Raw genomic sequence first — 15,163 nt, 5'->3', positions numbered from 1 at the left:
AATATGCTAATAAAATACTTTATAGTTACATAAATATACCTTTCCATGCAAATGCAACATATATAAATACTTAACTTAGTTTGTCCATTTCAAACCACGCTACATTCTTTCCATTCTTGAAAATAATCTCAAAAACTTAGGCTAAAAAAACCAAGAAACAAGAGAATGATAGGGTTAGAAGACATTTACAAGGTGGTTGTAGCCATGGTGCCACTCTACGTAGCCCTAATTTTGGGATATGGTTCAATAAGGTGGTGGAATATATTTACTCATGAACAAGGTGGTGCTATAAACAGGCTTGTTTGTTACTTCACTCTCCCACTTTTCACCTTTGAATTCACAGCCCATGTCGACCCATTTAAAATGAATTATATATTCATTGGTGCTGATGCTATTTCTAAGTGCATTATAGTGTTGGTTCTTGCATTTTGGGCTAAGTTTACTACCAAAGGGAGCTACACATGGTCCATCACTAGCTTCTCTTTGTGCACCTTGACTAACTCACTTGTGGTTGGTGTTCCTTTAATGAAGGCTATGTATGGACCCATGGGTGTGGACCTTGTGGTTCAATCCTCTGTGGTTCAAGCCATTGTGTGGCTTACTTTTTTGTTGTTTGTTTTGGAGTTTAGAAGAACTAGACTTGATATTGGTGGTTCTAGTGCAAATAGTGATGTTAATTTGGAGAAGGATTTGGAGGTTAGTGATGGGGGTGATGTGGGGGCTATAGGTAGGGGAAGTGGGCCTTCCTTTTGGGCTTTGATGAAGGTTGTTGGGATGAAACTTGCTATGAATCCTAATTCATATGCTTGTATTGTGGGCCTTGTTTGGGCTTTTATAGCTAACAGGTATATATTTGAAACTAATGTTCATTTTTTTGCTTGTATTGATCTTGATATTAACATTTTGAGGGTTTTGTTTATGAATTAATATAGGTGGCATTTTGAAATGCCTAGCATAATGGAGGGATCTGTGTTGATTATGTCAAAGGCTGGTACAGGCACGGCCATGTTTAGCATGGGTAATTCATTATTAACCTACCATTATAGTCATTATTTCTTAAATTATTATGCTGTATATATACTTGAATATATTTTTTTAGACCTAATTCATAGTAGACTATTCTCACATACGTGTTCATGGACGGGTACGGACCGATTTTGGATAGGCTTGACATTTCTTAAATGCAAATTTAAGTTCAAATTTATATTCGGTTCAAAACTAACATCTTGTCCGGCCTTATTATAAATATTTTTGGTTCTAGTTGGACTTGGGTGAACCTATATTGAAATTAATCAATTGTATAAGTTTGAATTTTATCAGTAAAAAAAAAGACTTAATGTGAGCTCAGATATAATTTTGTGAAAAAAATAGTATTCAAGTCCAGCTCAAAAGGACTGAATTTAAACAAATCGAATGTATATCCGACTCAATAATTAGGTCCTGTATTAATGGGTTTCACAATTTAAAAATAGTAAAAGTTTATGAGTAAAATATATCCAGTCTAAATAAACTAAACTTATGACCAGAATGGTATGCATTTGGTTCGAATCAAATCAAATCAAAATAAAAAAATTAATCAAATCAAACCGAATCTAATTTACGAGGGTATGAATTGGTCCGAAGCAGGAAAATGGTAAGGTTGGTATCTCGGTTCGATTTTTCACTAAAATTTAACTATTTTCTTTTATTGTTAAAATCGAACTAAACCGAAGAATTAACCTTTCAATATTGTAGAGTAAAACTGAACAGAATTTATCGGTTGGATTCGATTTTGCATTCCAATATTTTAATAACATACATGTGTCTTTAATGTAATGAAAATTTGGAATACTACATGCAGGGATCTTCATGGCTGTGCAAGAAAAGGTGATAGCCTGTGGTACAGGACTAACTGCTATAGGAATGATCCTAAAGTTCATCGCTGGTCCCGCAGCAATGGCTATCGGCGCCATTGCCGTGGGCTTGCACGGTGACGTTTTACGTGTTGCCATCATTCAGGTAAAATTCATACTTAAATCAACTATCTGTTTAATTAATAAAATAGTGTATATTAAATTGATAAAATAATAAATAATGTGTTACAGGCAGCATTACCACAATCCATTACGTCCTTCATCTATGCTAAAGAATATGGACTGCATGCTGACGTGTTAAGCACAGCGTAAGTCTCTGATCAATAATATTTTCGTTACTACTAAAATTTTAAAGCCAATTAAGTAAATTAGAGGAAATTTCTAACTTCGTATTTGTTATATTTTGCAGTGTGATATTCGGAATGATCGTCTCACTTCCCGTGTTGATTGCTTACTATGCTGTTTTAGAATTTGTACATTAGCCATTTTTGAAAATATGGCAGAGTCGAATGGAGGTATTATCGTATCAAAAACTCGACTTTCGATGACGGGATGTGTTATTCACCAACGACTGCAAAATTTTAGCGAAACAGTTTAATATATATTTTTTCCATAACACTATCTGCAAAGCAAATTGCACATTTATTAACTCGAAATGTTTGTACTATGCCACATCATTATGATTGGTTTTTTGACTTTTCTAATTATAAATGTAATTGTTACATACTTGAGCTATTAATATATCCGACGAATAACGATAATTGTAAGAAAAATAGTTGTCGACTAAAATATCTAAAAAGTATTTTTTTTTTATGATAATTATGTGAAGAAATGGTATAACATGGGAAATATACAGTTTTTTGGCAGATATAAATTACTTTCGGTATCTCTGTAAATTCGTGACTTTATTAGGTAAGGTGTCAAACACAACGATGACTACCATAAAATGTTTAACAAGATCGTGGGGAGGTGTCGGTGAGATATCTTAGGCACCAACATGCTTGATGCATCGTCTAATTAATTGAGTTTATCACTAAGTACAATTTAATGACTTTTAAATAGGAAACACACTTTCAAAAAAAAAAAGGAAACATAATTTATAATGTGAATTTATCCGCTGGATGAATAAAAAGTTTCAATAATTTATTTCAATTATGTCCAGCTATCAAATAAAATAGATAAAAGATATGATTGATACAAATTAAAAAAAATCTATATTTTTAGTTTATTTTTATTATAAACTAATTTATAACTGGAGAAAAATTTACAAAGTTTACATATTTAGTCTTATATAGAACAAGGTCAAGAACAATGCATTAGAAATATATGTTTTTATTATTATACATATTTTTTTAGAAAATATGAACTAATTAATAATAAAAATAAATTATAGTATCTTATTTATATTAATTAAATTTTTCCTTTCCTTTTATTTTTTATATGTAATTAGCTAATAAAATGAAATAACTCGATTAAATTATCAATTTTTTTATTTAAAAGATATTTACCAATTTTTATTACAGTCGTAGATATATAGGTCTATTTTATCTAATCAATAACGCTCAACAAAAAAGTGCAAATTGTGGTTTTTTGTATCAAGTGGTAATTACTTTTATTATTGGGAATATTATCAAAGAAAAGGATATATGGCAATAATTAAGCAGACATGGAGGGTAGTGGCACATTGTTTTATTAGTAGACTGTGATTGATCGACCCACTTACATTTCTTTCTCATTTAAGTCATTTTAAAAGTTTTTATTGGATTAATTGCAATCTTCAAAAATATATTCATATTATTCAGCAAAAAAATGATTTTGTTTAATATAATATCTTGGCCAAATATCGTAAAAAGGCCAAATCTTTTATAAAAATTTCACAAAAGTCATGACCTTTCAATTTTGTCGATTTTGGCCAAAAATGGATTATTTGGTTTCACAAAAGTTCTGATCTTTCAATATATGTGCATGACACGTAGGCGCCACATAGGCAAATTGAAATCAAATTGAGAGTTGGCCACAATTGAAACCAAATAATCTGTTTTTGGCCAAAATCGATAAAATTGAATGGTCAGGACTTTTGTGAAACTTTTATGAAATGTTTGGCTTTTTAAAACATTTGGCCTAATATCTTTGTTGCAAAGGTAAACTTAACACCTATGGTGCTATTTGGTAAGTTTCTAGTGTTGAAAATGTGTATCTGCTAGATGCTCTGTAATGCAAGCTTGTTTAAACAATTGACATTTAAAAATAATTAATCGGATAATTAGTTTATTTCTCCATTTCATCTCTCTTTTGTTGAAAAATTGGTAAATTAATTCCAGTTTATCATTTTTATACCATTTGCCTATGCAGAAAATCGTGGAAAACTATTATTTAAGAGATAATTTAAGTATATCCGCGATTTTTTATTGAACCGAAATGGACAATCCTATTTTTAAATTTGTGATTCGGAATCAAGTAACTCATTTTTTGCCATTTTGATCAATTATGAACAACACTCTCTATTTTTAAATCAATGAAAATAAAATTATACAATATGAACAAATTCAAAAACAAGGATAATCCATTTTTATTTTTAATTGATCTAAAAAGAAAATATTATTTTAATTGATTTAAAAATAAACAGTTTTTGTCTTTAATCGGTTAAAATTACTGAAAATAATGTTTTCTACTCTGAATTAAATAATTTAGAGACTGAAATAATTATTAACCCATTAGTTAAATATCTATAATTAGTACACCATATTTTGCATGATTGTGCGAAAGAAATTTTTTTGAAGTGGTGTTGAGTAGTATGAATTGACCCTTCATGAGTTAGGGATTGGTTTCCTGAGGAGATAAAATTGGGCCATTTGTTTTTTACATAGTTTTTAATTATTATTTTCATAAAGTTAAAAATAGAAACAATTGGAGAATGGTCAATTCAATTGCAGCAAGAACTGGAGTTTTATTTAAGTTTGGACCCACATTCGGCTTTCAAAGCCAACTGATCTCAAAAGTCATGCGGGGTCCAAAAATAAAATTATTTCTCATTTATTTATCCAAAAATAAAAATCGACAAAATATGTAATTAAAACTTTTAAACTATCTTTTAGTCAAGTCCACTTTGGGACAATCCTCTCAATCTCACCATTATCTTATCGGAATTAATTAGGTAACATATTATGTAGAAAAGGTTAAATTGACACTTAGATTAAATAGGCTCTATAAGATCGATTTAATGAAGGAATATTAGTAGCTATAAATTATAATGTGTACTGCTGTAAAAATAAATTCATTAGAATTCCAACTATTACAAAATGTTAGATCAGTTAAGTCATCCATTAAATCACATAAAACAAAATTTATAACCAATATTGAATTTAAATTAATTTTAAAATAAATCAAAAATAATTTAATGAAATTTATTTTACTAAAAAAACATGGAAAAGAAATAGTGGGAGCAGTATGCGTGAAAATTGCACATGGGCATGGAGCAGTATCTTTGTTACTGCTAAAAACATATATTCTTAAACTGCGTTGTTTAATTAATTTAATTAAATTTAATAGTGGTCTGTTCAGTTATTTAACTAATACGTTATTATTGTTTAAATTGATAGTTTTGTTGTTACTCTTCTCTCCGTGCTCTTCGGTTTCTTTCTTCGAAAACAATCTCAAAAGTCATCCGTCAACGTCAATTCGTTTCGTTTTTATTCATATCTCTAAGTAATTACGGTTTACAAAACCCTTAAGCTCATCTCCTACACGTATATATGTACGTACTACGCAACCGTTTCTCCGATCAAAGCTTAACGACGACGACGACGACGACAAGCTTTCTCCGACGACGCATAGAGCAAACAAAATAAGCGTCGTTTATGGAAAATGAAGTCACTCATTCCTGTAAGCGACTCCCTCTCGTTCTCCATTTTTATTTCAGCTTTACATTTGATTTTATTTTTAGAAATGAACTTTAAGTTCCTTGTGATTCTAAAAGTCAAAGCAGAAATGAGAAAGAAACGACGACGTTGTAAATGTCTATTAGACACAGCTGAGTCAAATTAGAACTGATTTACAATGTTAATTCTGTTTGTTTATGTTTATGATTAGCTGAAACTTATGTGAAATGTATCCGCAGAGCTATAGCAATTTTTTTGATTAATTTTGTGTAAAATGTGTTAATAGAGTTTAGAATAAACTAATTGCTGGTGAATTGAATGTTAGAACAAGCTGATGTATGTATAATTTATTCATTCAGTAGATAATTACGAGTTACTGAATCTATACATATGAATCATTAACCGACGCTGTTTTTGAGAAATGGCGACTGTTTTTCAGGTTCCATTGCCTGTGGATGTGAAGAGTAGTAGTACTATTAGAAGATCGTGTCTCTGTAGCATTCTCCCCACAGCTTCTTTTCTTTTTATTGTCTTCTTTATAGGCACTGCTTTTGTTGTTCCTGATTACAAGGAGGTATGTATGTTCGCTTTGTTTGATACGTTTTTCTTTCGATTAAGTTGCTATTCTTACATTAGTTGCATGTTAGTAAGTTTTTATGTGTATTGTGCAGAAATTATCGAGATGGAAGATAGTTGATAATTTTCAGAGTTTAAAATTTGGCTCTTGTAAGGTTAGTTTTTGTGCTTTTTGGAAATTGTTAGTCGTCTTGAACATGTAAACTCGTGGTGATCAAATTGCTGCTAATTGCTTACTTGCATGTTTTAGAATCAGTGCAAGCCTCCTGGAAGTGAGCCATTACCTGAAGGCATTGTGTCAAAGACTTCCAACTTGCAAATGAGACCATTGTGGGGATTTCCCAAGGTAAAAGGTTCATGACCTGATATTAATGGAAACTGCGGCCAATTACTGATGTTATCTCTGATTTTTCAAATATTTATTATTTGATTTATGAGAATGGACTAGTATTATGCACCCTCAGAATATATCATGAGCAGTTCTTCTATTTCTTGTTATAGGAGAACTATGAGCTTCGATATGTGATGTTTGATTTTCAGCAAGAAAGCTTATTTTTGTTTTTCTGATGGTGGACGTATATATATATATAAACTTAGTCTCCTTTTCTCTGATCATCAAGATAGAACTATTTAATACATGATTGTGCTAACTAAATGAATTTTTTTAGCATCAGCTTCATTAGCTAGTGTTCTGTCCTTCTAGCAGTGCTGCATTGGACTTGGTTGCCGTTTTTTCTGCTGCTTCTTTGCCTTGTTGATTCTTTCTTTTTAAATGAAATTGACTTGGATAGAGTTTCAACAGAGCAATGAAAAATCTTCTATCAACTTATTTGCTGCTGCTGTTGGAATAAATCAAAGGGACATTGTTGATAAAATGGTCCAAAAGGTATTCAAGCATAAATGTGGTCCTAAACATTTACAACATTTCTCCTTTAGGCATTCTCATCACTCTTTCTACCTGCAGTTTCTATCAAGTAATTTCACTGTAATGCTTTTCCACTATGATGGTGTTGTTGATGAATGGAATAACTGTGATTGGAATGATCAAGTCATACATGTTTCTGCCCCTAATCAAACTAAATGGTAAGTCACCATAGTCTATTGTCATTTCTGATTGATAATGCTTCTTGTAAATGTAATATTCCTGATTTGTTTTTTTTTTTTTTCTATTGCTTTCATTTACCAGGTGGTTTGCAAAACGTTTCTTACATCCTGATATAGTTGAAGAATATGGTTATATATTTCTTTGGGATGAAGACCTCGGAATTGAAAATTTTGACCCTCAACAGTATGTTAAATTCAATTTTTTTTGGATTATTACTTCAAAATGATTGCACTTAGAAATTTAAACAGGAAACATCTAGATATAGTATTTTAGTTGTTGCCTTCCTGTTTGCATAAAATGGGATCAACTTCCAAATAGCTCATATTAACACTCCACAAATGTAATTCTTTTTTAATTTATTTGACACTGCCAGGTATGTATCAATTGTTAAAAGCAGAGGGCTTGAGATATCACAGCCGGCACTTGATCCTGGTAAATCAGAGATACACCAGCAAATAACTGGACGCCTAAGAAGATCAATAGTGCACAGGTTCTTATGTGGCCTTTCTTTATAAAGTTGATAATATTCATTTATTGATCAAGAAACATTTTGTTTTTCCAATCAGCAGACAGCATATGCATTCTATAATGCAAATTAGTACTATTAAGTACAATGCACTTCTTATGATGCCTTGATGGTTAATCCCTTAATTCTTTCTGATTCAGATAAATAAGATTATAATCCTCTGATTCAGTTGCTTGCACTTGGAAGCCTACAAGTGTTATGTTGAACTAATTGGATTAAAATTTCCCCAACTTGGTTGTTTAAGACATGATTTTGTTTCATTGTCGCAGAAGAACTTTTAAGCGTGGTGTTTGTGATGTCAATAGTTCAGCTCCTCCATGCACTGGGTAAAAATTTGCAACATAAAGTTGATTGTTCCTTTGTATTTTAAATGAGGTTTATTTTTACGATATTGGAGAATGCAGGTGTTTCATATATTTACGTATTTTTGTATTGAAACTAAGCTGAGACTGTTTATATAGGTGGGTAGAAATGATGGCGCCTGTTTTCTCAAGAGCTGCTTGGCGTTGTGTGTGGTATATGATCCAGGCAAGTTATTTTATTGCACTTATTGTCATTCTTTACTGTTGTGTTGCTGTTAGGCATTTATCATCGTGTCTTTTCTATCCTAATTGCCACTGCTTCTATGTTCTATTCCTCTTGTTAACCAGCGACGCAATATTCTGATTAGTAATTTTTCCTTCTTTCAGAATGATTTGATACATGCTTGGGGTCTTGATTATCAGCTTGGTTATTGTGCACAGGCAAGCTTCTTGTCTGATTTTTATACCGGGTTTAACATACTCTTGTCTACTTTCTTTTCTTTATCCAACTTCCTAAATTCTGACAGCTGATTCATTCTTTTGATAGGGTGATCGAACAAAAAATATAGGTGTTGTGGATGCCGAGTACATAGTTCACTATGGTCGCCCTACCCTAGGAGGCACAAATGAAAAAACGGTTAGATATCTGGAATTATCACATACAAATTTTGGCACTACAAACCATTGATTTTAGGCCCCCTCTTTCAAAAGTTTTTCACCTCATTTCATCTCTTACCAAGCATCTGGTCATCTGTGTTGCAGGAATCATCTCGTTTGGAGAAAAAGAATCGTAGACTGGAAGTAAGTATTGATGCAAAATTTTGAACTGAAGATCCTCAATGTAATCAAAAAACTCATTATGTGGCAATTTGTATTGCAGGATCGGTCTCATTCCAATAAATTGAATCCGAGAGTGGAAGTAAGTTTCAGTGCAAAATACAACTCTACAATAGTTTTTATAGTAGTTTAAATGTATTTCTTTCACCTCTTTTTGTAATGTTGGTTTTGCCTAAATCTGTTAGCGCAGCTTGATCCTAGAGAGCTTCTATGGTGCAAAATTTACCCTACAAGAAATTACTATGCTTAGATGTGGCAGAATGATACATACTGATGATCAATAGTATTAAAATTTACAGCCTGTCTGGAATTTTGTATGAAGAAGGAAATAATAAAAAAGACAATTAGATTACGATTATTAATTACTAAACGCACGTAATGAAATCTAATGGTATCCAGTCTTCTTAATTATACTCAATTCTGCAGGTAAGAAGGCAATCCTTCATTGAATTCAAAATGTTTCAAAAACGGTGGGAAGAAGCTGCGAAGGAGGATAAGTGTTGGATGGATCCTTACGAACAAGCAAAGAACCAAACCATGCCTCACTTTCGTTTACATCCGAAATCTGTATAAATTATGTAGCATTATAGAAAGAGAGCAAATTATGATGGAACATCAAAAGGATCAGTCCCATGAGGCAGACACGACGGACCGCGAAGTTCAAATATTTTGAACATAAAATGATCATTACCATGTGGCAGCCAAGTAATATATGCATCTTTATTTGTATATATTGTAATTGAAGCTCTTAGAGTTATGTCATTCTTTTTCGATAATGAACTGATACATATAAAATCCAGAATAGTTAATTAGAAAACGAGAATAAAAGAAAAGCTCGCTCCTTTGTGATTATTTGTCGTCTTTTTTTCTCTCTCGAGATATTGGCACATTCACAGAGCTTCAAGTATCAACGCTAAATTGCTATGCTCGTAATCGCTCACCGTCCCTGACTTTTGAGCCTCTATTACTAAACATTATTAACTTCGGTTGACGGGGCACTTATAATATACACTCAGTCATCGCCACATCATCTTCCGCATTTAGATCCTTAATTTTTTTAATCGATTTCAATGACGAATGTACTGTTTTATACATTATGGTTCCATGGTATGTACTTTTGGGGAATTAAATTCCATGATCAAAAAGCAATCATGATTCTCAACAGAAAAAAATTGAGGTTTTTATGGGGAGGCAATAAGTCAAAGAAAAAAGAAACTTAGTTCAATTAGTAGCTTTAGAACTAGTTCTCAAAGAAGTTTCAGAATCAAAAAAAAAATTATGTGATTGAAAAAGTGAATTGTGCACATACAGATGAACATATGTGTATTCAGCTTAAGAAACTTCTAATGCAAGTACTGCGTGATCTTGCTCTCTCGTGATTAATGATGATGATAGCTTGCAATTAAAGTTAGATTACAATGGAAGTCTTTTTCAGAAAATGATTAACATCTTTGACAAGACAGAAAAAATTTAGTAGTGTGTTACTCAAATTAATAAGTACTAATTTAATGTTATCTACTTATGATCAACATACCTAATAATTACTTATACATAGGCTTATTAAATAGAATTGACAGTAGAAACCAAATCATAATCTACTTGTATTATTTTCATGGTATAACATATGTTAATAATTTATATTTTAGAAATAAATCATAGTATGACAAAAGCACTACCCTTCTTTAAGGAAAAATGTATTTATCTATCCACAATTATATATCGTTTGCCAAATATATCCTAATTTTAAAATTTTGTCACTTTGGTCTATTATTTTTTTCGAATATTGCCAAATATATCAATGCTTAGTTTGTAAATGACGTGGCACGATGTATATCCCATATAGGATAAGTTGTGTACATGTGGACGTATAATATCGCACCATGTCAGCTCTAAACAAGTCGTGGGTATATTTAATATAGGGCGAAAAAATAATGGACTAAACTATCAATATCTAAAATTATGGTATATTTGCCAAATGAGGTATACTTCTGGATAAATAAGTAAATGTTGCATCTTTTAATTAGGCAGAGTATGAAACTGTTTTTTCAGCACAATGAACATTACAGCACAGAATTTCAATGTTGGTTTTTCCTATTTATATGTTGATACCTTTATTAATAGAACATGAGATGTGTGCAAAACCAATAAAAGATACAAGATTTCCAACAAAACTTTCCTATAGAGAAGGAAGAACACCAACTCTAAATATTATTATTATTATTTTCTCTTAATAATTCCCCCCAAAGTAGAAAATTAGCTGCTTCCCCCTAAATTTAGAGTAACAAAAAACCTAAAACACTGAACTAGAACAAATTGAAACTTAATTGACAGATTCACAAAGAGAAATTATCCTTAAATACCTTTATATGCCTTGCAAAACTTTTAGTGCTTTTTCAACCCATTTAAGCCAGAAAAAAAATTAAAACATCATAAAAAATTCTTCTTCAGTTGCTATCTCTTCTCTGACTACGATAATCCAAAAATTAAATCTGTGTAGATTGAAATTTTGGGTGAAATGGGGTTAGGATCAATCAATTTCATGCAAAAATTGATGGTGATACTACTGATTTTTATATTTGCTTTTATGGAAAATACCACGGCACAAGGCATCAAGAATAAACCAGCTCCAAGGGTATATGTAAATGTGCAATTTATATGTTGTATTAGGATGTGGAAATTCATTTCTGTTGGTTCTTGCTGTTGACATTCAATTGTTTTAAGTAAAAAACAATTAAAAATGTAAAATTTGCACTTCTTTATAAAATCGGGTTATGTCAAATTTTAGCAATTTTAATTATTTTTATGGTGCATGTTCTTTAATTATAATATGAACCCAGCCAGGAAAAAAAAAACTACTAGTTTATATGCAAACAAAACAACAATTTCTTATTCTCATTGATTAATAGTATTGTTATTTATGGAACATCCACCTTAATATAGCACATGGGTTGTTGCATAATTTCATCAGAAATTAGGTCAATAGGTTTCCAGAACACTCTTATCAAGAAATCAACTGCATATTTTTGTCATAAATCATATTGCCATGTCCATATTTTCATAATTCTTACCACTTACAATCTTTCATATAAGAGAATTCCTTGCTCTTACTTAGATGTCTTTTAAGTTTTATGCAAGATAATTAAATAAAAGTTTATTTTGTCCCTCGAATTTGGCATAAAAGATTAAAACGGTCAAACTTGATTTTAGACATAACATCCACAATTTATCAATTTTAAATCAGTTTACATCTTTGATCGTAAAGATTGGCATCAGATTGAGAGTAAATTGATCCAAAATTTCCAAATTATGGGTTATTTTTTTGTCCAAAAAAATCAAATTTAGACTCTTTCGATCTTTTATGCCAAGCTGAAAGGACAAAATAAACCTTTATTAAGAGAAAATTAGTCAAGAATCAAAACAAGATGATTCATAAACAAGACACAAATCTAAAAGATGTAAAGTAGGGAGTATCAATCAAGCATGCAAATCTTTAGAACAATGAGCAGCGATAAGATGATCATTGAAATAGAAAAATCTAGCTCTTGAAGTAACACATTAATGATGTTTTAAGAAATAAAACCATAACCTTACAACTTTAGCAAGAAGTAGCTCAGGGCTTAATTGCCCCTACCCAACTCAACTTCCACCCACCATGGCTACACCTGCATGCATTAATATCATCACCTCTATCTTATCCACCATCAATAAAAACAACTCATTTATCAAAAACCCTTTTTAGATTTTACACCAGCAAACCAATCACCACTCTTCAATTTAAGTAATTCTGCAACTAGCCTCTCTTTTCCCTTGTGTGTGTGTATCAAGAAACTGGACCACCTAGATCAAAACATGGAGACATTTTGACTTATTATATTTTTTTACTACCCCACAAGAAGACTACAGCACAATTGCAAGAACAATTATGGAAAAAGCATCAATCTAACTTCTATAAACTTATGGTTGCAAGAAATCATAGTTTTTTTAGCTAATTTATTATTAGCCACGGATACACTGAAACGGGAAACTTGAACACAGACACGGTGAAACAGCGTTATTTTAGGGTTCCCTATGTTAAAAATGAAGTTTTATATCCGAAATGCTAAGTTTTCGATACGTTTCCGTAGCGAGAGCATTGATTGAAAGAAGTGTCTACCTAGTGACAGTCGGTCTTCAAGAAATGCCCCAACAGCAGGCAAAGGTTTGTGAAAAGAGTTTGTAGCTAGCTGTTGTAACGCACTACTGCAAGAAAACAAAAATTTGCTTTCTCCTAAAACACTATGTGCAAGAATCAAGATCAAGAAGACTAAAGGTAGAAGCATCAGAGAAAGCAGGAATAAAGACAACATCAATCATAAAAAAAAAATATCCCCAACATGTTAAAACAAAAAAATATAAGGTAAACTAAATCTCCCCAACTGAAATATTTTTAAAATAAAGTTACTTAGTGTTGCATTCTGCATTATGTGGTTCCTCCCACAGATAAAATAAACAAATACTAATAAGCAAAAGTATTAAATTAGTATGAATCTTAATCTTTGTCATGAGTAAACACACAAGCACTACTGAACACTAGCACTAAAATATTCTCAAAAGAACATATAATATAATTAAATTATCACAAACACCAGCAATAGCTTAATAAACAAAGAACAAATGTTTCTCTCAAATACACTAAATAATGCTAATCCTAGCATTTGCCACTATCTTAATTCTTAAGGCAATGCTATTTCCATAAAAAAATTATACACAATTCCCACTGGAAATAGCAAAACCTTTGCTTTTTTTTCCCTTTGGAAATAGCAAATCAACTCTTAACTCTTAACTCAACCCTAATTCAGATTCTTAATAAAATAATAGAATTATAAACAAACAAATGAAGAACATATATTCTTCTTAGTTCTTCCCATTCACACTCTCAACAGAATCAAGAAGCTAACTTGACTGACTGACTGACCACCTCCAAGAATCAAACTTTAACCAAAAAACAAATTAAGAACTAATAATGGCAACCAAAACAATTACAAGTTTTGGGAGTGAATGAACAGAAACCAAAGGGTCTGTTTGGAATGTTGCAATTGATGGCATAACAACAAGGAGAAGGCAAGCAAAGACCTTTAGCACCACCACAGCAAGTGCAGAGTGCACATATCTGAAAACTCCCCAATTTTCTCCTGCTCTCATTAAACATAAGCCTTGTGTCCAAAACCTTCTCTCCCTCCATTAATGGCATCATTTGATGAGTAATTTCAGACCCATTTACCTCAAAATCAAGAATCAAGAACACAAAACATTTAACCAACCAAGAAATGAAACAAGATCTAGTAATTCAAGAAAATAAAAAGTGGGTTATGCTTAAAAGTGTATAAATTTCAAGAAAGTCACTCACTTGGGATACTTTTGTAGTTGCTTCACTGTAAGTGATGACATTAAGCAGCAAGAACAGCAAGAGAGGGAAGGTGACCCCATAAGAAGACATGTTTTTTTTTTCTTTAAATTTGATTTTAAGGAATGTGTGATGGGATTTTTGTTTTCAAAAGCTAAAATTTGGAGGAAAATTTGGGTTTTTAGGGTGATCCATTGGGTGGTGGTACTGTGGAGAGTGTGTTTAAAAGTAATTGATTTGGTGGTTCATACTCATAAATACAAAATGCAAAGTTTGTAAGTTGAGTTGATGGCTTTGGGAACTGCTTAGGTGGTCTTTAAAGAAGGAGAGGAGAGGGGTCCTTTATAATTTTTGGTTTTTTTCCTTTTTTTTTTCTTGTTTTTGCATTTATTTTATTTTTAGAATCAAAATTTTGCATATTTTTTTAAAGAATCCGCAGTAATTACTCGATGCAAATATGTCACCTCATTAGATCACTAAGGGAGGGAAATGAGTTAGAGCTACTCGTAATTATTTTAATTCAATTCGAATTTGTTCGAGTTGTTTGAGTTTAATTTCGACCCATTTTGATACCAATTAAAAATAAATAAAGGGTCAACGCGCCCCCTAAACTTGTAACATGAGGTTATTTTACACAATTTATACTTTTTTGAACAATTAACCCCTAAACTCTTCATTTTTGGGTCAAATAACCCAATAATTT

At 31.6% G+C, this 15,163-nt stretch overlaps 3 protein-coding genes across 6 annotated transcripts; 2 read left to right on the top strand and 1 right to left on the bottom strand.

Moving 5' to 3' along the window:
- Positions 1-73: 73 nt before the first annotated feature.
- LOC126671664 (auxin efflux carrier component 5) lies at positions 74-2,592 on the top strand. 2 transcript variants are annotated; one of them, XM_050365449.2, is made up of 5 exons: positions 75-845; positions 933-1,018; positions 1,841-1,998; positions 2,085-2,161; positions 2,263-2,592. In XM_050365449.2, the coding sequence occupies exons 1-5, from the start codon at positions 166-168 to the stop codon at positions 2,333-2,335; spliced, it is 1,074 nt and encodes a 357-aa protein (XP_050221406.1). In that variant the 5' UTR covers positions 75-165; the 3' UTR covers positions 2,336-2,592. The 2 variants fall into 2 exon arrangements, with proteins under 2 accessions (XP_055960897.1, XP_050221406.1); XM_056104922.1 differs by lacking the exon at positions 2,263-2,592 and having other exon boundaries at positions 74-845; positions 2,085-2,165.
- A 2,863-nt stretch (positions 2,593-5,455) lies between these two features.
- On the top strand, positions 5,456-9,929 carry LOC126675098 (uncharacterized). 3 transcript variants are annotated; one of them, XM_050369679.2, is made up of 15 exons: positions 5,456-5,735; positions 6,171-6,305; positions 6,403-6,462; positions 6,558-6,653; positions 7,110-7,193; positions 7,272-7,390; positions 7,494-7,595; positions 7,786-7,902; positions 8,208-8,264; positions 8,400-8,466; positions 8,628-8,681; positions 8,788-8,877; positions 9,003-9,041; positions 9,121-9,159; positions 9,268-9,381. In XM_050369679.2, exons 1-15 carry the CDS (start codon positions 5,718-5,720, stop codon positions 9,325-9,327), a joined length of 1,137 nt encoding a protein of 378 aa, XP_050225636.1. In that variant the 5' UTR covers positions 5,456-5,717; the 3' UTR covers positions 9,328-9,381. The 3 variants fall into 3 exon arrangements, with proteins under 3 accessions (XP_050225636.1, XP_050225637.1, XP_050225635.1); XM_050369678.2 differs by lacking the exon at positions 9,268-9,381 and adding an exon at positions 9,504-9,929 and having other exon boundaries at positions 5,458-5,735; XM_050369680.2 differs by lacking the exons at positions 7,494-7,595; positions 9,268-9,381 and adding an exon at positions 9,504-9,929.
- A 3,760-nt stretch (positions 9,930-13,689) lies between these two features.
- LOC126675141 (uncharacterized) lies at positions 13,690-14,781 on the bottom strand. The gene is made up of 2 exons (XM_050369739.2): positions 14,464-14,781; positions 13,690-14,337 (listed from the first exon to the last, which is right to left on the bottom strand). Exons 1-2 carry the CDS (start codon positions 14,551-14,553, stop codon positions 14,074-14,076), a joined length of 354 nt encoding a protein of 117 aa, XP_050225696.1. The 5' UTR covers positions 14,554-14,781; the 3' UTR covers positions 13,690-14,073.
- Positions 14,782-15,163: the final 382 nt, after the last annotated feature.

The sequence above is a fragment of the Mercurialis annua genome, linkage group LG3, assembly GCF_937616625.2.
Source record: "Mercurialis annua linkage group LG3, ddMerAnnu1.2, whole genome shotgun sequence".
NCBI classification, from domain to species: domain Eukaryota; kingdom Viridiplantae; phylum Streptophyta; class Magnoliopsida; order Malpighiales; family Euphorbiaceae; genus Mercurialis; species Mercurialis annua.
This window is presented reverse-complemented; position numbering and strand designations above follow the sequence as displayed.

Excerpts from the sequence above, each read along its gene's own strand:
- LOC126675141 (XM_050369739.2), bottom strand. The coding sequence starts at position 14,553 with ATGTCTTCTTATGGGGTCACCTTCCCTCTCTTGCTGTTCTTGCTGCTT. Across the intron at positions 14,338-14,463 it reads CAACTACAAAAGTATCCCAA|GTAAATGGGTCTGAAATTAC; the intron begins GTGAGTGACTTT and ends CTTGATTTTGAG.
- LOC126671664 (XM_050365449.2), top strand. The coding sequence starts at position 166 with ATGATAGGGTTAGAAGACATTTACAAGGTGGTTGTAGCCATGGTGCCA. Across the intron at positions 1,019-1,840 it reads CACGGCCATGTTTAGCATGG|GGATCTTCATGGCTGTGCAA; the intron begins GTAATTCATTAT and ends TACTACATGCAG. Across the intron at positions 1,999-2,084 it reads TACGTGTTGCCATCATTCAG|GCAGCATTACCACAATCCAT; the intron begins GTAAAATTCATA and ends AATGTGTTACAG.
- LOC126675098 (XM_050369678.2), top strand. Across the intron at positions 6,463-6,557 it reads TAAAATTTGGCTCTTGTAAG|AATCAGTGCAAGCCTCCTGG; the intron begins GTTAGTTTTTGT and ends TGCATGTTTTAG. Across the intron at positions 8,682-8,787 it reads AGCTTGGTTATTGTGCACAG|GGTGATCGAACAAAAAATAT; the intron begins GCAAGCTTCTTG and ends TTCTTTTGATAG.